This window comes from Rattus norvegicus, chromosome 15 (assembly GCF_036323735.1).
Source record: "Rattus norvegicus strain BN/NHsdMcwi chromosome 15, GRCr8, whole genome shotgun sequence".
Taxonomy (NCBI): domain Eukaryota; kingdom Metazoa; phylum Chordata; class Mammalia; order Rodentia; family Muridae; genus Rattus; species Rattus norvegicus.
The window spans coordinates 6,860,994-6,880,664 of NC_086033.1; the positions used below are offsets into that span (position 1 = coordinate 6,860,994).

General features: G+C 45.1%; 1 protein-coding gene across 4 annotated transcripts in view; it reads right to left on the minus strand.

Moving 5' to 3' along the window:
• Positions 1–248: 248 nt before the first annotated feature.
• The window catches only part of Cd99l2 (CD99 molecule-like 2), a 45,597-nt gene continuing 26,174 nt past the window's right edge, over positions 249–19,671 (minus strand). For 2 of the 4 annotated variants that reach the window (XM_063273956.1, XM_063273957.1), the window contains 7 exons: positions 14,302–14,373; positions 13,861–13,947; positions 11,913–11,978; positions 5,635–5,676; positions 4,899–5,018; positions 4,537–4,632; positions 249–3,729 (listed from right to left, as the gene is read on the minus strand). In XM_063273956.1, the coding sequence (XP_063130026.1) occupies positions 3,665–3,729; positions 4,537–4,632; positions 4,899–5,018; positions 5,635–5,676; positions 11,913–11,978; positions 13,861–13,947; positions 14,302–14,373 (548 nt within the window). In that variant the 3' untranslated portion in view covers positions 249–3,664. The remainder of the gene's footprint in view (positions 3,730–4,536; positions 4,633–4,898; positions 5,019–5,634; positions 5,677–11,912; positions 11,979–13,860; positions 13,948–14,301; positions 14,374–19,671) is intronic. The other 2 variants (XM_063273955.1, NM_001409570.1) reach the window with 2 other exon arrangements.

Genomic DNA, 19,671 nt, shown 5'->3' on the forward strand with positions numbered 1-19,671 from the left:
CTTCCTCTGAATGCCCATCTTCCCTCAACTCCCTTGAAGGTAAAATCACTTGTGGACCTCCCCTTCTCTTCTGCCATCCCTCATGCATCATGGGCCAAATTCATGGTGCCAGTGACCTACCTCCAGTTCTCATCTGGGCTGGCCACCATCTGACTGAATGAAATTAGGGTGTGTCAACGTCTAATTAGTAATATAATCAGTGCGTTGGGGACCTTGGGTACAGTCGCACACAACCAGGACACAGGGGGTGCAGAAGAAAGGCAGAAGCAACTGCACACAGTTGCGAGCTTTATTAATCCTTATGTAGATATGAATATGCATTAATACAATTTCAATTTTGGCAAGATACCATAAGATCGTTATTCCCACGATATCAGGAACAACTGAGGCAAAAGTAAACAAAGGAATACGACTAAACAAAGGTTTCTTCTCAAAATATTCACATAACAAATTACCCCCTTCTTATTATCAAAGTATACTCCCCATTACCAAGAGAGTGTGAGAACCGCGTCCACAGAAACAGGACACAGCAGAACATAGTTTAAGGCCAAGTGAGAAAAACCTTTTCTTCTCAAGGGTGGCATTCCAGCCCCTACTTGCTCCTGTCACCAGTCCTTACTTGACCCTGCCTGGGAGCTGCATCTCCATGTCTCAACAATTCCTTCTTCTTTCTTTTGTTTTAAAAGTAACACTTTCCATAACATAGCTAAATGCCCTGGTAGGGGTTTAATCATGTAAAAATAAAGCAACATAATACATAATGCACATAATATTATGGCAAAACTAGCCCCTCCCAAGCTATGGAAAATACTTTGAAGCCAAGTTTTGGGAGCTAATCCTGTCAACTGATCAGCCAATAATTTAGCTATTTCTGCAGGGGTAGTTTCTTCTAGCTGTTTACCAAAAGATGTTCAAACATCCTATTCCAAGGCATTAATTACTTTGGTAGCACTATCATTACCTTCTTAATAGGCTTGAATTATCTTCCAATCCTGTTCTGCATAATTATACATATATTCAGTAACACAAAAAGTAGAATTCCAATCATATCTCAAATCCACATATATTTCAATAGATAACATCTTTAGACCCAACCATCCTACTGTTTATTTTAAAACATCTACTTGATGTTGAAGTCTACTATCAATTTTAGTTTGCTCTATCCACAACTCATGTGAATCTTTATGCCAGTCTTCAACAAAATGCTTTGTCTGAACAGATATTTTTAATGCGATGCTGGAAACTGCTGCCAAAGTAGCAACAGAAATAAGGCTTAAAATAGTAGCTACAATGACTCTAATCATTATTTTACTTCTCTTCAGCAGATTATTAAAAAATTCAATAATCACATTATTGAGGATCTTGAGACAAACGATGTCCCAAATTAACAGGCATCCATACATATAATTTTTGCTGAATATCATAATAGAATCTTGATTCATATTAAACTGAATAGATGAATTAATACATAAATACAAATGACAGTTAATACAAGCAAATCCATCAGTAAAATTAAATCTACCTATTAAAAACAAATATGGCAGAGGAATACAAGTAGTAACCTTTTCTTTCTTATATGTGGTAAAATTATCCTGAGAGGCAGATTGAGCAGACTCAGAAAAGCTTCCATTAGCAAACACAACTTCTTTTAATGCAGCATCAGTCTTCCACAAATGAGTTTGAAGTGCGCTGGGATCTTCCACAGAGGCCATCAATTATCAACAATGCCACCATCTCCCCATTCCATCAGCAAGGATCCATTAAGGTGTTCATTCTCCTCTCCACTCGTCCTGGTAACATTAGGCAAATCACAAGTGGTAACATTCCATTCTGATTGACCATAAGTACCCCAATGTATCCATTTGTCTTGAATAATTTTTCCAAACATGCCAAAAGCAATTCTTCCAAATGAATGGGCGATACTTTAAGTCTATGTAAGTTAATTGAGCACAAACAGAATATAGTGGCTCACTAACAAATATAATGTTACACCAATTTTGGTTTATAGACCAAGCTGTCAATCGTTGCAATGAGTCCTGGAGCCTGTAACCTTTTTTCCTGGTAATAGCCAATTTTGATAGCCCCTTTGTGAGACATGGTCTCTGTCCTAAACATAAAGGCATCTTTGAGCCAGAATAAGTAAAATTATACAAAGCTCCATCATTCTTATTCAAATAAGTCAAAGTTTTCAAGGAAATGATACAATGTGTGGAGTGGTGTATAACGCCAAATCTGTTTCCCCCCCAAGTAGCAGGCTCAAATAAAGGTGGATTAGGAATATAAGTCCAATAACTCACATCGGCCTCAGCAGAAGACACCATAAGTAAAGCACACATTGCTAAAAATAAATGCTCAGAAGTAAAGGACTTTCAACAGTTTTGTCCTTGTGAAGACCCGGTGGGCTGAGCGATGGGTTTTATGCAGAAGGGCTTTGTGCAGAAGGCACCGAGGGCATTTATTTTACAGCGTGACTGTGGGGTTCAAGGGCTTTGCGGTCACACTGGCCTCAGCGTCAGTATACACGCCCCCACTCCCCAGAGATGACCCTAGCTGCAGGTCAACAGACCGGAAATACCACGTGTGACCTAATCCTAGGAGCTGAGATGATGACCGACAACCATGGCATCCATGGCCGGGCTCTTAAGCTGCAGGAAGACAGCAGAGCGGCAGGATGGCTCAGTGGTCACGTTTCTGCTGCAGCTCAGTGGAGGCGAAGCGCAGCCTGCAGGATACACGGAGCCAATCACGTCGTCCACTGTGGGCCTCGCCCTCCAAGCGGCCAGCTCCGCTCTCACAAGTGATTTTCTGACATGGCAAACCACTGGGCCACATGGCGTAGAAATGCGCTGAGCTCCTGCCTGCAGAGTTCACTGTGGGACTCACGGGTCCAAAGAACAATGCACAGTGCAGCCCAAGGAGTGGCCTCAGATGTGGCCCTGGCGCACACACGCATGTAATACACATGTAACACGCGCACACACGTAACACACACGCATACACGCGCACACACACAAGCACGCATATGAAACACACACCAGCAGACACATATGTGTGCGTGTGTCTGTGTGTGTTATATGTGTGTGTGCCTGTGTGTGCACATGCGTGTTACATGTGTGCGTGCTTGTGTGTGTATGCCTATGTGTGTGCATGCGTTACATGTGTGTGCACGTGTGTTACATGTGTCTGTGTGTTACATGTGTGCGTGCTTGTGTGTATGCCTGTGTGTGCGTGTGTTACATGTGCATGCGCATGTTACATGTGTGTGTGTGCGTGTGTGTTACATGTGTGTGTGTGTGTGTGCGCGCGTGTGCGTTGCAGCTGTCTGATTTGTCTCAAGTGTGTTCCGAATGCACCAAGTGCCAGCTGGGCGCACTCCTCACAGCGCTTAGTGGTCAGCGCAAAAACCACAAATGTGCGCACCGCACTCGGCTGAACGGGGATCGCAGGGCTCGGCTCCGAGTCTCTCCCGAGGCCGCGCCGCACAGTGGTCAGCGCGGTCCGCACGGAAGGGCGCAGAAACCGCAACTCACACACCCCCAAGGCTGGTGCGGAAAACCAGGTGTGGGGAGAAGCTGGGGATGGGGAAGGAACCCGGGGAAAGGATGAACGGAGGACATCAGGGTGCCAAGCGCTGACCATTGAGCGAGGCCTCAGATCCCGGGCCTCAGATCCGGGGCCGCTCTGGTGCCAGGGGCTCTGTGGGCTGCGAGTGTTGTGTGGAGTCCGTCACTAGGGAGAGAAGACACGGGTGAGGAGGGTTTCCCCTCTGCCCTTCCAAAGTCCGTCAGAGGTTTAGATGTAGGCTGCATGCGCATCCCAGGCCTGCCCACTGCCCCTCACTGGCCCCCTCCCGCCCCCCGGACAGAGCTCCGGGCAAGCCAAGGAAAACCGAGGCATTAGTATGGCCAGCTGTGCAGAGAGCTGTGCCTCAATTTCTCCATCTGCAGAATGGGCGCGCTTCCGCGGAGACTCGCGGATGGCGGGATCTGAAGCCATCACAGGGGCACTAGTCCCTCCCGTGTTGGCTCTGAGAGGATGACATCTGCTTCTGGGACCACCCCCACCCCCCCGCCGTGCACTCCGCCCCGGAAGTGCTCAGGGAACCCACGGGTGGTTAACAGAAAATCTGGTTTCCTCTCTTTGGCCGTTTTCCCACCGAGAAGCTTAGAGACAGACGTGGAGCCACAGCTGTAAGCCCAGCCTTCAGGAGGCTGAAGCAGAGCATCGGGAGTTCAAGGCCACTTCTGGCTACAGGCGTGAGTTTGAGGCCAGCTGCAGTCTCAGATGCACAGCTAAGGACAAACGGACCACAGTGCAGGTCCGAAGCAAAACCCACCCCAGTCCGGGATGGGTGCGCCCAGATGTGGGTTGGCAGCAAAGAGGTGGGGTAGCCCAGGATGCGCACACAGGGGCTGAGTCATTTGTGTATATAGGAGCGGTGTCCTTTATGTATATAGGGGCCGAGTCACCTGCCTATATAGGGGCCGAGTCATTTGCGTATACAGGGGCTGCGGACTGGGATGGAAAAGCCCTCACCTGGGGGCGCCTCGCACATCGCGGCTTCCACCCGGGGCTCCTCGCACACCACAGCTTCCAGGTTTTCCCCCTTCACGTAGGCTGCGTCGAGGCCGCCTGCAAAGGGCAAAGCAAAGGAGGTCGGGTGAAATGGAGGAGCGGTCGGGACTGAGCGCTGCCCACTGAGCCCTTTGTGCAGGGCCATGGACGGGGAATCGGACAATTGGGCTCTGAGCCGTCCGTGGCACCACGCGAGTCCGGGGAGAGAGAGAGGGAAGCAAGCCTGAGGGAGCGACTGACGGACGCGGCGTTAGGAAGGGCGGGTGGATGGGCAGGGAAGCCTAGTGGTTTCTGCAGACCGTAGGTAGCACTGCTGTACTCACGCTGGACACTGAAACAGAACTTCCGATGCTGGTAGGAGAGGTAGCCGGACACCGCTCCGAGGAGGGCCGCGGCCAGGGCGCTGACCAGGCCCGCAATGGTGCCGGGGTCCGTCACTGCTCCTGCACAGAGAAGAACGGGCGGAGCTGAGCATGGGACGCTGCGGCCTCCGGGACTCCGCTGCTCCGACGTCCCCAGGTCACAGAGGACGCTCAGAGCGTCCTAACCACGTGGGTCACCTAACCTGTGGTGGGGGGGGGGTCTTCATGTCGCCTGCACTGCATGGCTGAATTTCTCTGGTGGTTTGGATGCGAACCCCGCCCCCCAAAGCCCTGGCATTGACTACTGCTGCTTTTGCTGCAGGACTGAGCAGTGGGCAGCGTCTGAGAAGGAACTGGATTCCAACAAGGGACGGGACTGCAGTGCAATGGATGCCAGGGATGGTTCTGTGCTGGGTGCTTATGCCTAGGAACCCCGAGGTGAGAGGCCTTTGCGGCCCAGGTGTCCGCCACCTCTCCACAGGTGCAAAGGACAGCAGGGTCAAGGGTCAAAGAACCACACCCTGCAGCCTGCAGGATCAAGAGCAACCCAGGTTTTATCTCCTTTTAATCACGCCTTAGCTAAGGCAACAGGAATTAACGCTCAGGGGCGGGCGGGGAAGCACAGGCCTGAGGCCAGAGGGAACCAGCATGGTTTTCCTTGTGATCCAAACAGAAATTTTGGGCCAAGGATACCCACCTGATCCAGGGTCATCCTGGCTGCCATAACCACCACCGCCACCTGGAGGAAGGACAAGAGCACTTAGTGTGTGCTGCGACCCCTGTGATCCCTATGACCCCGTGAGATGGTGAATTCCTTATGCTGAGCCCTTGTCACACACAGTGTTCTCGAAGCCCTGGCTTCAAGTCAAGTTCTTCCCTGCACTGGGGGCAGCTGCACTGAGCAGCCCTGCCTCACAAGGGTGGGAGCCAAAGTTCTCATCCGAGAGATGAGCAAGAGGCGGTTCGATGTCACAGCAAATCTTCTCCACAACTATGCCAAACACGAGCCGGAGCACAGACAAATGCAAATACGTGAGACCACATCTGACATTTTCACACTTAACAAGTTCTTAAACGTCAGAGAAAGGCAAAACAGGGGAATGTGGACAGAGGATGTCAGCCCCTTTTATAAGGGTCAGAGGACAGAGGTCATCGTGCAGAACGTTTCGTCTGATTATGGTGATACACTATCACCACATGGCAAAAGTGTAGGAGTAACACACACAGATACACACACACACATGCACACACATGCACACACAGACACACATGCACACACAGACACACACATGCACACACAGACACACACACAGATGTGCACACATGCACACACGCACACGCACACGCACGAGTGCTACTCAGCTTTAATTCTCTTACCCATCCGTACTGTATGACAAATAGGACACTGAATCAAACCGACCTACATGGCTCTAGCATCGCAATGGCTCAGATTAAAGTCGCAACCTTCATCCCTCTTTGGCTTCTGAGCTCCACTCATTTTCTCTCCGTATCGGCTGAACCCAGCCACTTTAATGGTTTGTATGTGCTCAGCCCAGGGAGTGGCACTATTAGAGGGCGTGGCCCTGTCGGAGTGGGCGTGGCCCTGTTGGAGTGGGAGTGGCCCTGCTGGAGTGGGCGTGGCCCTGTGGGTGTGGGTTGTAAGTCTCTCAGTGCTCTGCTAGCAGCCTTCAAATGAGGATGGAGAACTCTCACCTCCTCCTGCACCATCCTGCCTGGACGCTGCCCTGCTCCTGCCATGATGATGACGGACTGAACCTCTGACCCTGTAAACCCGCCCTAGTCACAGGTTGTCCCTGTGAGAGCAGCCTCGGTCACTCTCTCTCCGCAGCAGTAAAACCCTAAGTAAGTCAGAAGTTGATACCAAGGCCTGGGTATTACTGATAAGCCTGACCATACTTTTGTTTGGAAGAACGTGAATTTTGGGACTTTGGATTTGGAAAGCCATGAAATGGTTTGAGTGGGGCCCAGTGAGCCATCCTGGCAGGAAGACGTTGTGGCTGTGAGTGAATTTAACTGCAGAGACCTGGCCCAGGAGGCTTCAGGGAGAATAATTTCAGTGTGTGGCCTGGAGATTGTTTCTGTGGTGTTTTGGTGAAGAATGTGGCTGCTCTTTGCCCCCGTCTGAAGAGTCCGCCTGAGGCTAAGGTGAAGACTCAGATTCATTGCACCAACAAAGGACGTCTCAGAAAATCCCAGCAGAGACTGTGTTCTCTGGTTAAGTCTCAGGAGGAGAATTTTGGGCAAGTGCAGCGAGATTAGTAAAGAGACAATATATAAATATTGCTCGGGTATTAAAGGGGCACCCACGAGTGAAACGGAGCCATGTCTGGACCCAGCACAGAGACCCTAGCAGATGCTGAGCAGATGCCAATGCCCACATGTACTCAAGACAGCTAAAAACTATGCCTGTGTGAAATCTTCTATACGCCCATAGACAGACGTTCACAGCAGCACAGTTCTCTCATGACGGCCTTCGGTCTGGCAGTCCATCCACTGACAAATAGCAAAGTAAAATGTTTGGTAATATATGGAAAAGGGCTCGGTGATATAAATTATTATAAAACGATGAGGAGAAACTGGGCTTGAACATGAGATCACGATGTATACCGGCTTTCTAAAAACACGTGTATTCAAAGACATGAAACTGTGACCAGGACAAATGCCCTGTTCTGATTGAATTTGCAAAGATTACAAAACTATGATGCTTGCCTGATTGAGGTTACAGGGACCTTGTCGCTATAGCAACTACCTTTACTTGGATGGACCCCATAGAATAAGAGGAATTACTTCAGTGAGGAAGTTGTGCTCAGTGGTTTGAATAAATCTTGTCCCCACGGAAACTTGTGGTAAAAAGCATGATGCTTCTGTTTGGTGCCACGAGAACAGGCTGTGTTGTCTTATGGGTCTGTGCCCATTTGCCCTTTTGTTTTTCTGCCATGTTAGGGTGCAACGTGAGTCCTTCACCAGATATAGCCACCCATCTTGGTCACCCGGCTCCCAGAACTTGGAGGTAAATAAACGTCTTTCCTTTATTAATGTTACTATTAATTATTAATTATTATTTATTATTCTTATAGGGAAAGACAATGGGTTAAGAAATTGTGAATAAGCTCTGTTGTTAACAGAGGTGTCAGACCTCCAGCATCTCAGATACAAAGACCACAATGCACACACACACACACACTCACACACACACATACACACACACTCACACACACTCTCACACACACTCACACCCACACACACTCACACACACATACACACTCACTCACATACTCTCACACACACTCACACCCACACACACTCACACACACACTCTCACACCCACACACACTCACTCACACACACATACACACACAAACTCTCACACACACTCTCACACACACTCTCTCACACACACACACTCACACATACACTCACATACTCACTCACACACACATACACACACACACAAACTCTCACACACACACTCTCATACAGACACACACACACACACACACACACACACACACACGTCAGCCTCGAGTCTTGCAAAGCCACTTCTTCCTGGGAAAAGCAGAGACACAAGGTGTGAGTCTGCCCCTCTCTGAGGGCCACCCAGCTTGTGGCTCCCAGCGAGTGCCTGACACATCTGGTTGTCAAGGACACAGAGAATCGTGGGACAGTGGAGTGATTATGTCGACAACTGCTGAGGATATTGTGAATGTCCCAGGCTTCCAGCAAGACACAGCAAGGGCCTTTAAATATTCTTAAAATGTGCTTTTATTGTCTCAAAAAAATAGCAAGAGAGGTACAGTGTTTTTAAAGTCAATAAACAAAGCCATGCCTGGTGGCGCCACCCTTGAACCTAGAGGGCTAAGTCAGATAGCTTGTGACATCCAGGCAAGCTGGGGCTGTAAAGTAAAACCCTGCCAAGAAAAAAAGTAATAAGAAAGGAAAAAAGTAATAAAAAGGGGGAGAATATTGCTGTAAAAAAATTATAATTACTAAAGAAAAGTAATAAAAAGGGGGAAATTATTGCTGCAAAAAAACTTATAATTGCTAAATAAGATCAAACAGAAAAATTACTCCAAAATGTACTGTCTGGGCTAACAACCAGGGAATACAGTATTCCTGCTGTTGCAAAATCTCTCACAGCCATGTTCGTCCATTTCCTACCACAAAACTGAGACTACTCTGTAGGTAACGCGTTGTTATCTACATCAAAACACCCAATGTTATACATGAAGAACAGCTCAACAACTTCCCTATGTTCCTGCCGCACTCCCTGATCTGTTGGAACAACTATGGGTGTCTGATGTGTCTCCTCACCATAGACAGTGAGACCATCAGGCAAAGTATTTCCCCATGTTAAAGCCAGAAATACTGTGGAAACAACTCCAAAGAAACCTCTTTGGACCTTCTCTCGTCCACACTACGAAAAGAACAAGACCATTTGCAAAAAATGGCAACAGTGTGAGTCCTGAAAGGTCACAGGAGGAGGAAGAACGGAGGGTTTGCAAGCCACTCACTTCAAGAAATGCTGGAGGACTCAGGTACACACTCGCAGTGTATCAATAATGTTGTCTTGAGGAAAAAATACACAACGGATAATATATTACTTGACAAATCCACGCCAGAACGACTGAAGCTACGTCGTAAAGACTCGAGTGGAGGAAGTTTGCTAATTGAGTTTACAATGTATGGAAATTATGTGATGCTCCCTTCCCTCCCCATCATGAGCTTGTTTTTGGGTGGAAGGGACTGTGTCTGTGAATGTCACCTGTGTTCCTGTGTCGCCCTTTGATCTTCTTTTCTGACGCCTACGGTGATGGGTGATGGAGGGAGTGACCGTAGCCAACAATTAATTATTCTTTACAAGACAAGCTCCAACGTAAGCCCAATTAAAGAATTTCCCGACACCTCTTCCTTGCTAAAACAAATGCGTTTAATGAAGAGAAGTCCCCGGCCTGTCATTCAGGCTTTCGTTCCGGTGCACACTTACAGAGGTAACCACTGCCCTTCTCTCCCCATCTGGAAATACCAATTGTCACCCGGAATAATTGGCTCGTTTGCTGGGTTTGCCCTTTAAATGCTCCGTGTCCTCATGACCCCTGGAAGTTTCACTTAGAGGCCTTTATGGCTTTTTCCTCACGATGACACTGTCTGGAAAGGTGTTTCTGGGGACAAACATGACTGCGGGACATTGTAAGCAACAGAGAACACCGTTCCCATGTGCAAGGAGCAGCGCTTGCAAGAACGAAGCAAATGCTCAACTTCAGCCTGGACTGGGGAAGAGGGGTCTTGATGGACTCACAGCTTGAATTCTTCGGACCCTGCTACAATTTCTCTGTCATAACACGGAATAGTAAACAAAGGGTCTCGAACATCACAACTTATCATTCCAACATCTTGTCATAAGCGAGTATGTCAAAGGTCACAATTGTGGCATGTGACACCTATGGGTTCCAAAAGAAACTTGCTTCGCCACACAAGACTCATACTTCTCACCCCATCCAAGCTTAAGGTCCGATCTGACAGATGTGTGAAGAAAGGTTTCAGTCATGAGCAGCTGTGCGAACTGCAAACATGAGGCTTGGGAAGGACATGACTGTTCAAGGGTCAGCATGCAGAAGAAATTTTATGATAATCTCTCCCTGGCTGTGTTAATGGCTATTGAAATCTACACATGTGACAAAATTTCACACACACACACATACATACACATATACACACACACATACACACAGACAGACACACAGACAGTCACACACACACAAACACACACACACATACATACAGACACATAGGGCTCCCCCCCCCACAGACACAAACATAGACATATACACATACACACACACACACACACACACACACACACACACACACACAAAATGAGATCTAACATAATTTCCAAAATGTCAATAGGTGACTTTATTGCACAGATAACAACTTCCGATTTAGAACGACCCGCTCTAAGGTTCTACAATGGTGGCTCCTTGGGCGAGGCCAGATGAAGATTACCGAGGAGTTTTCCTGAACCATTTTAAAAATCTGACCAGTGCTACATTATTTTTTTTTTTTAATATAAAGGGCTTTTGTTTTTTTCAGTTGGTTGTTTTCGTTTTGTGTTTTGTTTTGTGTGTCAGACTGGATCGAAACTTCTAGACAGTCTGACCCTGTGGTTTAATTTTCCTACACATTTAAACACAGTTAAACCTCAGGGATGGTTACCTTGAAATTCTGTTGCAAAGTAGCAAAGCTCCCGTGATCTTTAAGGTAAGAATGTATTCTGTCGGCCGATAAATAGTACTTGGGGCTCCGACCGGGCAAGGAACGATGTGGGACTTTTGGTCTTTTTTTTTTTCTTTAATTTTTCATTAGATAATGTTTTTATAAATTGTTTTTATTGATTTTTCTTTTATTTAAATTTTTTATTAGATATATTTCTTTACTCACATTTCAGATGTTATTCCCCTTCCCACCTTCCTGTCCATCAGCTCCTGTCCCCTCCCCTTCCCTCCCCCAACTTTTTGTCTTTTTAATTGAAAATAGATTCTTCGCTCAGGAGATACACCCCAAGGAGAGTTTCCACTTCCTGGGATCCAATAGGAGGGAAGTGTAAATCTTCCTGGGAAGGGGAAATGGAATCCAAAGGAATTTTGTAAACATCTGATTTGCTAGGGGCTTCTTTAAAATGTGTGCCATGTTAAGTTTGAACCCTCGCACTGCATGGAAAACTGGCTTACGAGGTGCACCTAGGTAGTGGGGACACCAGCTCAGGCTTAAAGAGCAACAGAGCAAATGGGTAGCATCTCAGGATGGCTCACAAATGAGCCCCCACCCACAAGAGTGAGAGCCCACTGCACATGACAGGTGCACATGTCGAAGCCTGATTTGCCAGAGGCTGAGAGTGACATGTTTACCTGGCGGCCGGATGGTTAGCATTTTAAGGAGACAAAGCAACATTCCTACCTTTATTCTTGTCAGGTTTGTATCCCCCGCCTCCCAAGATGTCTTCGAGATCCTTGTCTGACAAACCTACAGAAAAACCACACATTTCAGTGTCAAAAAAAAAAAAAAATCTCAGCAGCAAACATTTGGATTAGTCAAAGTTGTCCATGACACACGAGTGTTCCTCATGGTATTGAGAGTGTGGTTCAGTGGCACAGCAGATGTAAGGTCTCAGAACTACGCCTTGTGCTCACACTAAGGATTGATGGGGGTGGGGAGGATGTTGAGGGAAATGAACAAGGAAGAAAGGGGGTAGGCAAAATTTCAACCGGCCCCTCAGACAGCTCATTGCCGATGTATATGTTCTGTAGAACGTCCAATCATCTTGAGTGTTTGTGTGACCACAGAGATAAGAAATACAGTCCTATAATTAAGTTCAGATGAGACGCCATCCCCCTGTCTCGATGGCAGCTCTGAGGCTCTGACTCTATAGAAGACTCAGCTTCTTAAATGAACCAAGGAAATTAATGCCTTTCTGCAAGAATAAGTCTCAACTTTCTCACAATCTGTGACACAATCACAGATGACCAATACGAGAAGCAGAATCATTATTAACCATAGTTCAGTGATTAAGTTCACATCTTCCTGAATGTCCTATGCTCTGTGTGCAAAGTGTGCTTAAAGCTGTCCCGCTGTATTCCAGAAGACTGGGGGGTGATTCGCTAAGGCCCCTGGCGTCACTGTTCCTTCTCTTACTTGGCTTTGTCTGCTTTGTGTCGTGAGACCACTTTTGCTGGGCAGAATGAATGTCGTACCAAGTAGATGATTTGGGAAGCATTTCTTAAAACTGGATGAAATGAATCCGTCAGTCCAGGACAGCCACTGATGGTGCTTGTCGACAAGATTTCGGGTGAAGCCTTTGTAAGCTACCGTGAGTCTTTTCCAGTGGTATGGGTGGTGTTAGCAGCAAGTTAGATTTTTTTATTATAGCACGCAGCATTACACTGAACTTTTATAAACTATAAGAGAACAAGGTTTTCCAAAAGACTAACCTGCAATGCTAGAAAACAACAAATGGGCACAAGTCCATTGAACGGGTGTTGCAGTTCAAACATGAAATGTCCCTATAGGCTCATGTGCTGGGACTCTTGAGGCCTGCTTTTGGAAATACATCACTGGAAGGTGACACCAGGGTTTTACTAGCCCACTTCCTGTCTCCGTCTCTGCACTTCCTGCGTGTGGATACAACGCGAGCAGCGGAGTCCTAGCGGGGCCTCATTGCTTCTGAAATGATAAGCAGAAAGAATCCTTCCTCTTCTCTTCGCTTGCTAGGTCCTTGGTCAGGGCAGCCAGAAAAGTAATGAAGGGGAACTAAGTGATGAAAGATTACTAAACACTTTCTAAAATGTATTATTCATTTATATGTCTGTTTTAAACCCTTTTGAATTTAATTGTATTTAAGTGTGTGTGTGTGTGTGTGTGTGTGTGTGTGTGTGTGTGTGTGTGTGTGTAGGTCAGAGGACAGCTTTCAAGCTGCATATCTCAATATGAGAATCCAGGTATCTCCTAGCAAGATTGACATTCTAGAAATTTCTAAGAAGTATAAAATAATGACACTCTCTGACAAATTGTTTTTATCTCGACATACAGACTCATACAATGTGCTATTTATATGTATTGGTTTAGTATTATAATTTTATACTAATGCTGATTTTTTAAAAAAATTAAATATACAGATGATAAACATAGATCGATATAAAACACACAGACAAAAGTTATTGAGATACCCAATAATTCGGAGAATCCCAAGACCAAAATCTATCAGTACTACTGTTGTGGGATTTTGCTACCGCTCAACATGGCCCAGATCTACAGTGCTCTGGATGTCTTAGAACGCCATTGCAGGTATAAGACAATCGATACCAGGAACTATAGCACTGGCCTGTGATGTCAAGCATTTAGAACTTACCTCCTCCTTCTCCTGTACTTGGCTTTTTGGGGCCATCTAGATCATTCCGATCATCCAAGGCGTCTTCCAAGTCAAACCCATCAAGTTCTGGGGACCACAGAACAAAAGAAATAATCACTGCTGTACTGGGTAGTTTTTATGTCGGCATGAGCTAGAGCCATCCACAAGGAGGGAACCGTGTTTGAGAAAAGGCCTCCATAAGCTCAGGCTGTTAGGCATTTTCTCAGTGATCGATCAGTGGGGAAGGACATGATACACCGTGGAAGGTACCATCCCTACGCTGGTGGTCATAAGCCAAATAAAATAAATCCTTTCTTTTCCAAGTTGTTTTTGATTGTGGTATTTAATTATCACCTTAGAAATGCAAACTAGGATACCCTGAAACAGGTAGCTGATGTGGAAAATCCTTCCTTCCTTTTTTCCTCTGAGAGCTTGTCTTACCCAGAGGATTTGACGGTGCTCTAGTTGTTCCTGGCCTTTTCGTTGTAGTAGTGGTCATGTGGTCCCATCTCTCTGAAAGTGGGAGGGAAAACAGCAATACAAAATAAATAATAATAAAATGTTTACCTACATCATAGTTTAAGGAAGTCATACCGTGACTAGCCCATCGTTAGTACTTATTAAAGCTCCTATACAACCTCATGACTACCCAGAAAAAGACGGCAAAGAGATAGAAAAGGTTTAAGTGAGGGAGATTCTAACCATTCTTCTTCATAGGTTGGGGACCGAGAGACAAACGAAGCCCCACATCTCACCACTTGACCAGAGCTAGAACATGAGCCCAGATCTGCTGCCCACATGGGGTAGGGAATTCTAGATGATCCCCGAGACCTTTGAGCTATGGTTTCCTCCACTGTTAGAGCAAGAACTGAACAGCAGATTACGATGCCCAGAGATGAATGAGCTGGCGATGTCTGTAATGTGCAGAGAATTGTTTTATAAGCTAGCATTTATGTGATGTACAGAGAACTGCTTTACAAACTGAAAGTGGTTAAAGAAGCAAATTTGACCATCATGCTATACCGTACATTAAAATCAACTAAAAGTGGATCAAAGATCTAAAAAGCTAGTTTCTAAACACTCAGCAGAAAACATTTTGGAAAATATATATATCCGGTTCCTGTCAGCCTGCACTTCTTTGCTTCATCCATCTTATCTAGTTTGGTGGCTGTATATGTATGGGCCACATGTGGGGTAGGCTCTGAATGGCCGTTCCTTCAGTCTCTGCTCTAAACTTTGCCTCCCTATCCCCACCTAAGGGTACTTTTGTTCCCCTTTTAAAGAAGGAGTGGAGCATCCGCATTTTGGTCATCCTTCTTGAGTTTCATGTGATCTATGGCGATGCACACTTTTAATCACAGCACTCCGAGGGACAGAGGCAAGAGGATCTCTGAAATTTGAAAACAGCCTGGTCCACAGAGTGAGTTCCAGGACAGCCAAGAGAAACCCTGCATTAAAGAAACAACAACAAAAACAAAAAGAGAAAGAAATGAAAAGAAAAAGCAACAAGGATTTCCAAACAACTCACTTGTAACTTTACTGAACAACAAACAAATGGGTGTTGTAGTCAAACGTGAAATGACCCTATAGGCTCACGTATTGGGAATACGTCACTGGAAGGTGAATTGTGAGTTTTACTAGTCCACTTCCTGTCTCTGTCTCTGTGCTTCCTGCGTGTCACTCCAACCTGAGCAGTGGGGTCACATGGGGCCAGGTTAAGAGTAAAGGAGAACTACTGTGGCATTTTGTAAGTGATGGATTGGACGCTGCCTTGTCATCACTATTATATGTCGATGCTACTGAACTCATTTCAGCAGTGTCTCAGAAAGCAAAGATTTAAAGCAGAGGTGAGGGAAATTACTGTAAACGTAAAGTAAACCTAAAGGTATAAAGCCAAGAGGATCCAAATAAAGACACACACCAGAAAACACACCAGATAGGCAACATCAGCTCCCACACTCTCTATGTTCAATGCAAGCCTACAGAAGTCCCACTGATTGTTTCTTTCCAGAAACAGGCAAATTTGATCTAAACTTTTTGGGTAATGCAGAAGCTGAGATTGTCTTTTTTTAAACCTTAAAAAGAATAAAGTGTGATGAATCACTCTACCTAATATTTCATAGTTAACATTTATCAAAGATGTGGCAGACAGATACAGGCAACAGAACAGAATGAAGAGCTCAAAAGACCTCAGATCTGCTCAAGTGATTTTTTTATACATATGCAAAGGAACTCAGGGGAGAAAGAAATCTTTTCAGCAAAAGGTGCTGGAATAATTAAACTTCTAAAACAAAAAGCAATGGGTTTCATTTTATATAAAACTAACTGCAAATGGATAGGTTCTATTTGCTTAAATAGTAAACCATTAAATTTTCAGAAAGAAGTGTTTCAGAATTGAATGCTTAGTAAAGAGCTCAGATATTCGACAACAGAAACACGGCCCATAAGAGGAAAAGTTGTTACGAACCTGGAAAGAGCAGGCCACCTGGTGCACTGCCAGGATCCAGGAAGCTGAGGTGGGAGGACCTGGCATTTGAGATCCAGCTAGGACTGCTTGCTAAGATAGTAAGATTCAGTCTCAAAAGAGGGAGGAAGAGGAAGAAGTGTCACAGGAATAGGATGTGTAGAAAGGAGGGAGGACAAAGAATTCTAGACAAGAAAACCATCAGGAAGCTTTAATGGAGCTAAGGTTCTTATGGGCTGGTGGGGTAGCTCAGAAGCAAGCATGCATTTACGTAGAGGTCCTAGGTTTTTCCTCAGAACAAACGGGGAAATACAAGGGGGAGGAGAGGAAAGAAAGGAAATCTGGAGTTGGCTTTTTGAGAAAAGAAAACAAGATTCAAAACTTGTTCTAATAACTCAAAATTATAAATGGGAGAGGAGGCATTGCAACTAATACTAAACAGGTACAAAGGAAACTACAATGGACAATGTATTCCAACAAATCAGACGTGCTAGAGGAAATGGATAGAGTTCTAGAAGCACACAAACTATTAAGGTGATTATGAAAAATCAAAATATAAGTGGATGAATAATAACTAGAATAATCAACAACCTCACAACAAAGAAATATCCAGGTAAGAGAAGGCTATAAAAATGAATTAAAAAAAATTAAAGCTAATCCTTCTCAAATCCTTGCAGATCTGAAGAGGAGGAATTAATTCCAAATTCACTTCATGAACAGCATGACCCTCACGCGAAGCCAGACGAGAATGCCAAAAACAGGCAAAACTACTTGAGTAGAGGCAAAAATCAAGGAAACATTACATTAGCAAAGAGAATGAACAGCACATTTAAAAGATTGCACCCTATAATCAAAACTGGATTTATGCCCGGGACACAGGATTGCTCAACATAAATTAAATAATTAAACATTAAAAGTATGGAGCATAAAAATCATGTGATCATGTCAGTAGGTATAGAAAGAGAAATTGACAAAATTTAACATCTTTTTGATGACAATTCCACATATCAGCCATAGAAGCTAGAGTGGTTAGCGGGAGTTGTCAACTCAATGAGTTCTAGAACCTCCTCAGAGACAGGCCTCCAGCAATATGGTAGGAGTTCATCTTGACTCGGTAAACTGTGTTGAAAAGAAGCACCTACGGCAGATGACATGGTTCTTCGTTCTGAGATCCTAGCCTGTACACAGGTGATGGAGTGAGCTGAGTGTACGCCATCATCGCTCAAACTGGGCAAAAATAACTCTCCCTTAAGCGGCTTCCACCCTGGCGCTTTCTTACAGCAACTAGAAAAGTAACGAAGATGAGAGCAATGTCACCCAGTGGAATGAGGACCACACAGGATGAGGGACCAGGGCACATAGTCAAGGGAGAAACACTGAAAGATTTCCTTCTAACCCGAGGAACAAGACAACCGTGTCCAATCTACCAATTCTATTCAATGCAGTACCAGCAGTCCTAGCAAGAATGAGGAAAGGATATTGAAAACAGTCTGTAGGTGACAGGACTGTATGCACAGAAGATCCACAAGAACCAAGTGTGGTGGTGCCCACTTATGATCCCAGAATCTGACAGGCAGACTCAGGAGGAGGAGGACTTGGAGGGCAGCCTGAATTATATAACAAGTTTCAAATCAGCCTGGGCTACAGATACGGAAAAATAGACAAACTGAAAAAGGAAACACTGGTATATCCATGGTTTTGAAGATGAACGAAGTAGTCATAAGCCAAAGAACGTAGATGGCAAAAGGAGAGAAATCACTCCCCCGCAGAGCCTCCAAGAGGAACGCAGCCTTGTAACATGCTCACTGCGGCCTACCCTATTCATTCTGCATTTGATCGCACTGATTACAGGATGAGTCTGTTGTCGAAGCAGCCAATGTTGTGGTCATTCATCCCCATCAGGGATCAAAAGCAAACTCACAGAACCTGATTTCACTGACACCTTGGCACCGACTGACATCTGCATTGCTGCTTTGCAGGAAACACGGAGCCAAGCATGAAGCTAAATTGGACCTATAATAGTTAATCCTGACGGTCAACTTCATCGGCTCAAGAAATACATGGGAAATCAGTAAATCATGTTTTCAGGTGTGTTTGTAAGTTATCACTGACGACCGTTAACTAAGAGGAAAAGACCTTAAGTGTCAACCGATCCTAAATGTGTTAACCATCACATAAGCTGGGAGACCCACATAAATTGAAATGGGAGGAAGGTGAGAACCCACTATTACAGGCATCCATTCTATCTGCTCCACTAGGATGGACAGACATTTCTGATTCATCCTTCTTTAAGCTCAACATAGCACCGGACATTTATATAGACTTCTCGAAATGGCATTTTACAAATGGAAAACAGATTAGCAGGATTAGGCAAGAAATGGAGAAGGAGGCTAGACCTAAGGTGGGCTACTGTAGTTGGACAATGGGATCATGGAGTGCTCAAGCTGATGGCACTATTCAGTATCAGACTAGAACGGCAGATGCACAAGCCACCAAATGATATTTGCATGTACAAATAAAACTGCAAAATGGACAGACTGCATCTATGTGCCAAGATAGTACAAGAAGTTATCTGTGGGAACCTGAAAGAAGAAAACATGGGACTTAATCTATGATTAAAACAAATGAAAATTTAGTATTTTCAGATATGATTGTACATGCCTTAGCCTCAGTACTGAGGAGTCAGAGGGAGAAGGAAGGCAAACTGGAGGCCATCCCGGCTACATAGCAAGATTATTAACAAAAAAAAAAAAAAAAAGGAAATGAATAAAAATTTCCTGAAACCAAAGCCAAACCAAAATAAGATTTCAATTTTAAAACACTGTATAAAAATAAATTTAACACTCATCACAGGGATTCATAGAAGAAAAGTGAATATTGATTTAAACTGGTAAATTTATTTAGGTAGTGTAGTTAGCAGCACTGGAAAATTCCTACACAGTAGAAATAGTTTGTATTAAAGTATGGCCTGGCTGCAGTGCACACCTTAATGCCTGACTTAGAATGCACAGGTAGTCAGATCTCTGAGAATTCAGAGCTATCCTGGTCTACAATGTGGTGCTCGACATCACTGGGGCTACACAGTGGGACCTTGTCTCAGACTAAGTGAACAAAATGAAAATCCTCTCTGACACAGAAGCATGTTTGAATGGTTTAACGAATGCACAGACAGACACACTCTCAGGAGCACGAGGAATTCATCTCTGCAGAGAGTTTCCTTGAATTACAAAACCAAGACTGGGCTGGAGAATGGCTCAGTGGTTAAGAGCACTGACTGCTCTTCCAGAGGTCCTGAGTTCAATTCCCAGCAACCACATGGTGGCTCACAACCATCTGTAGTGGGGATC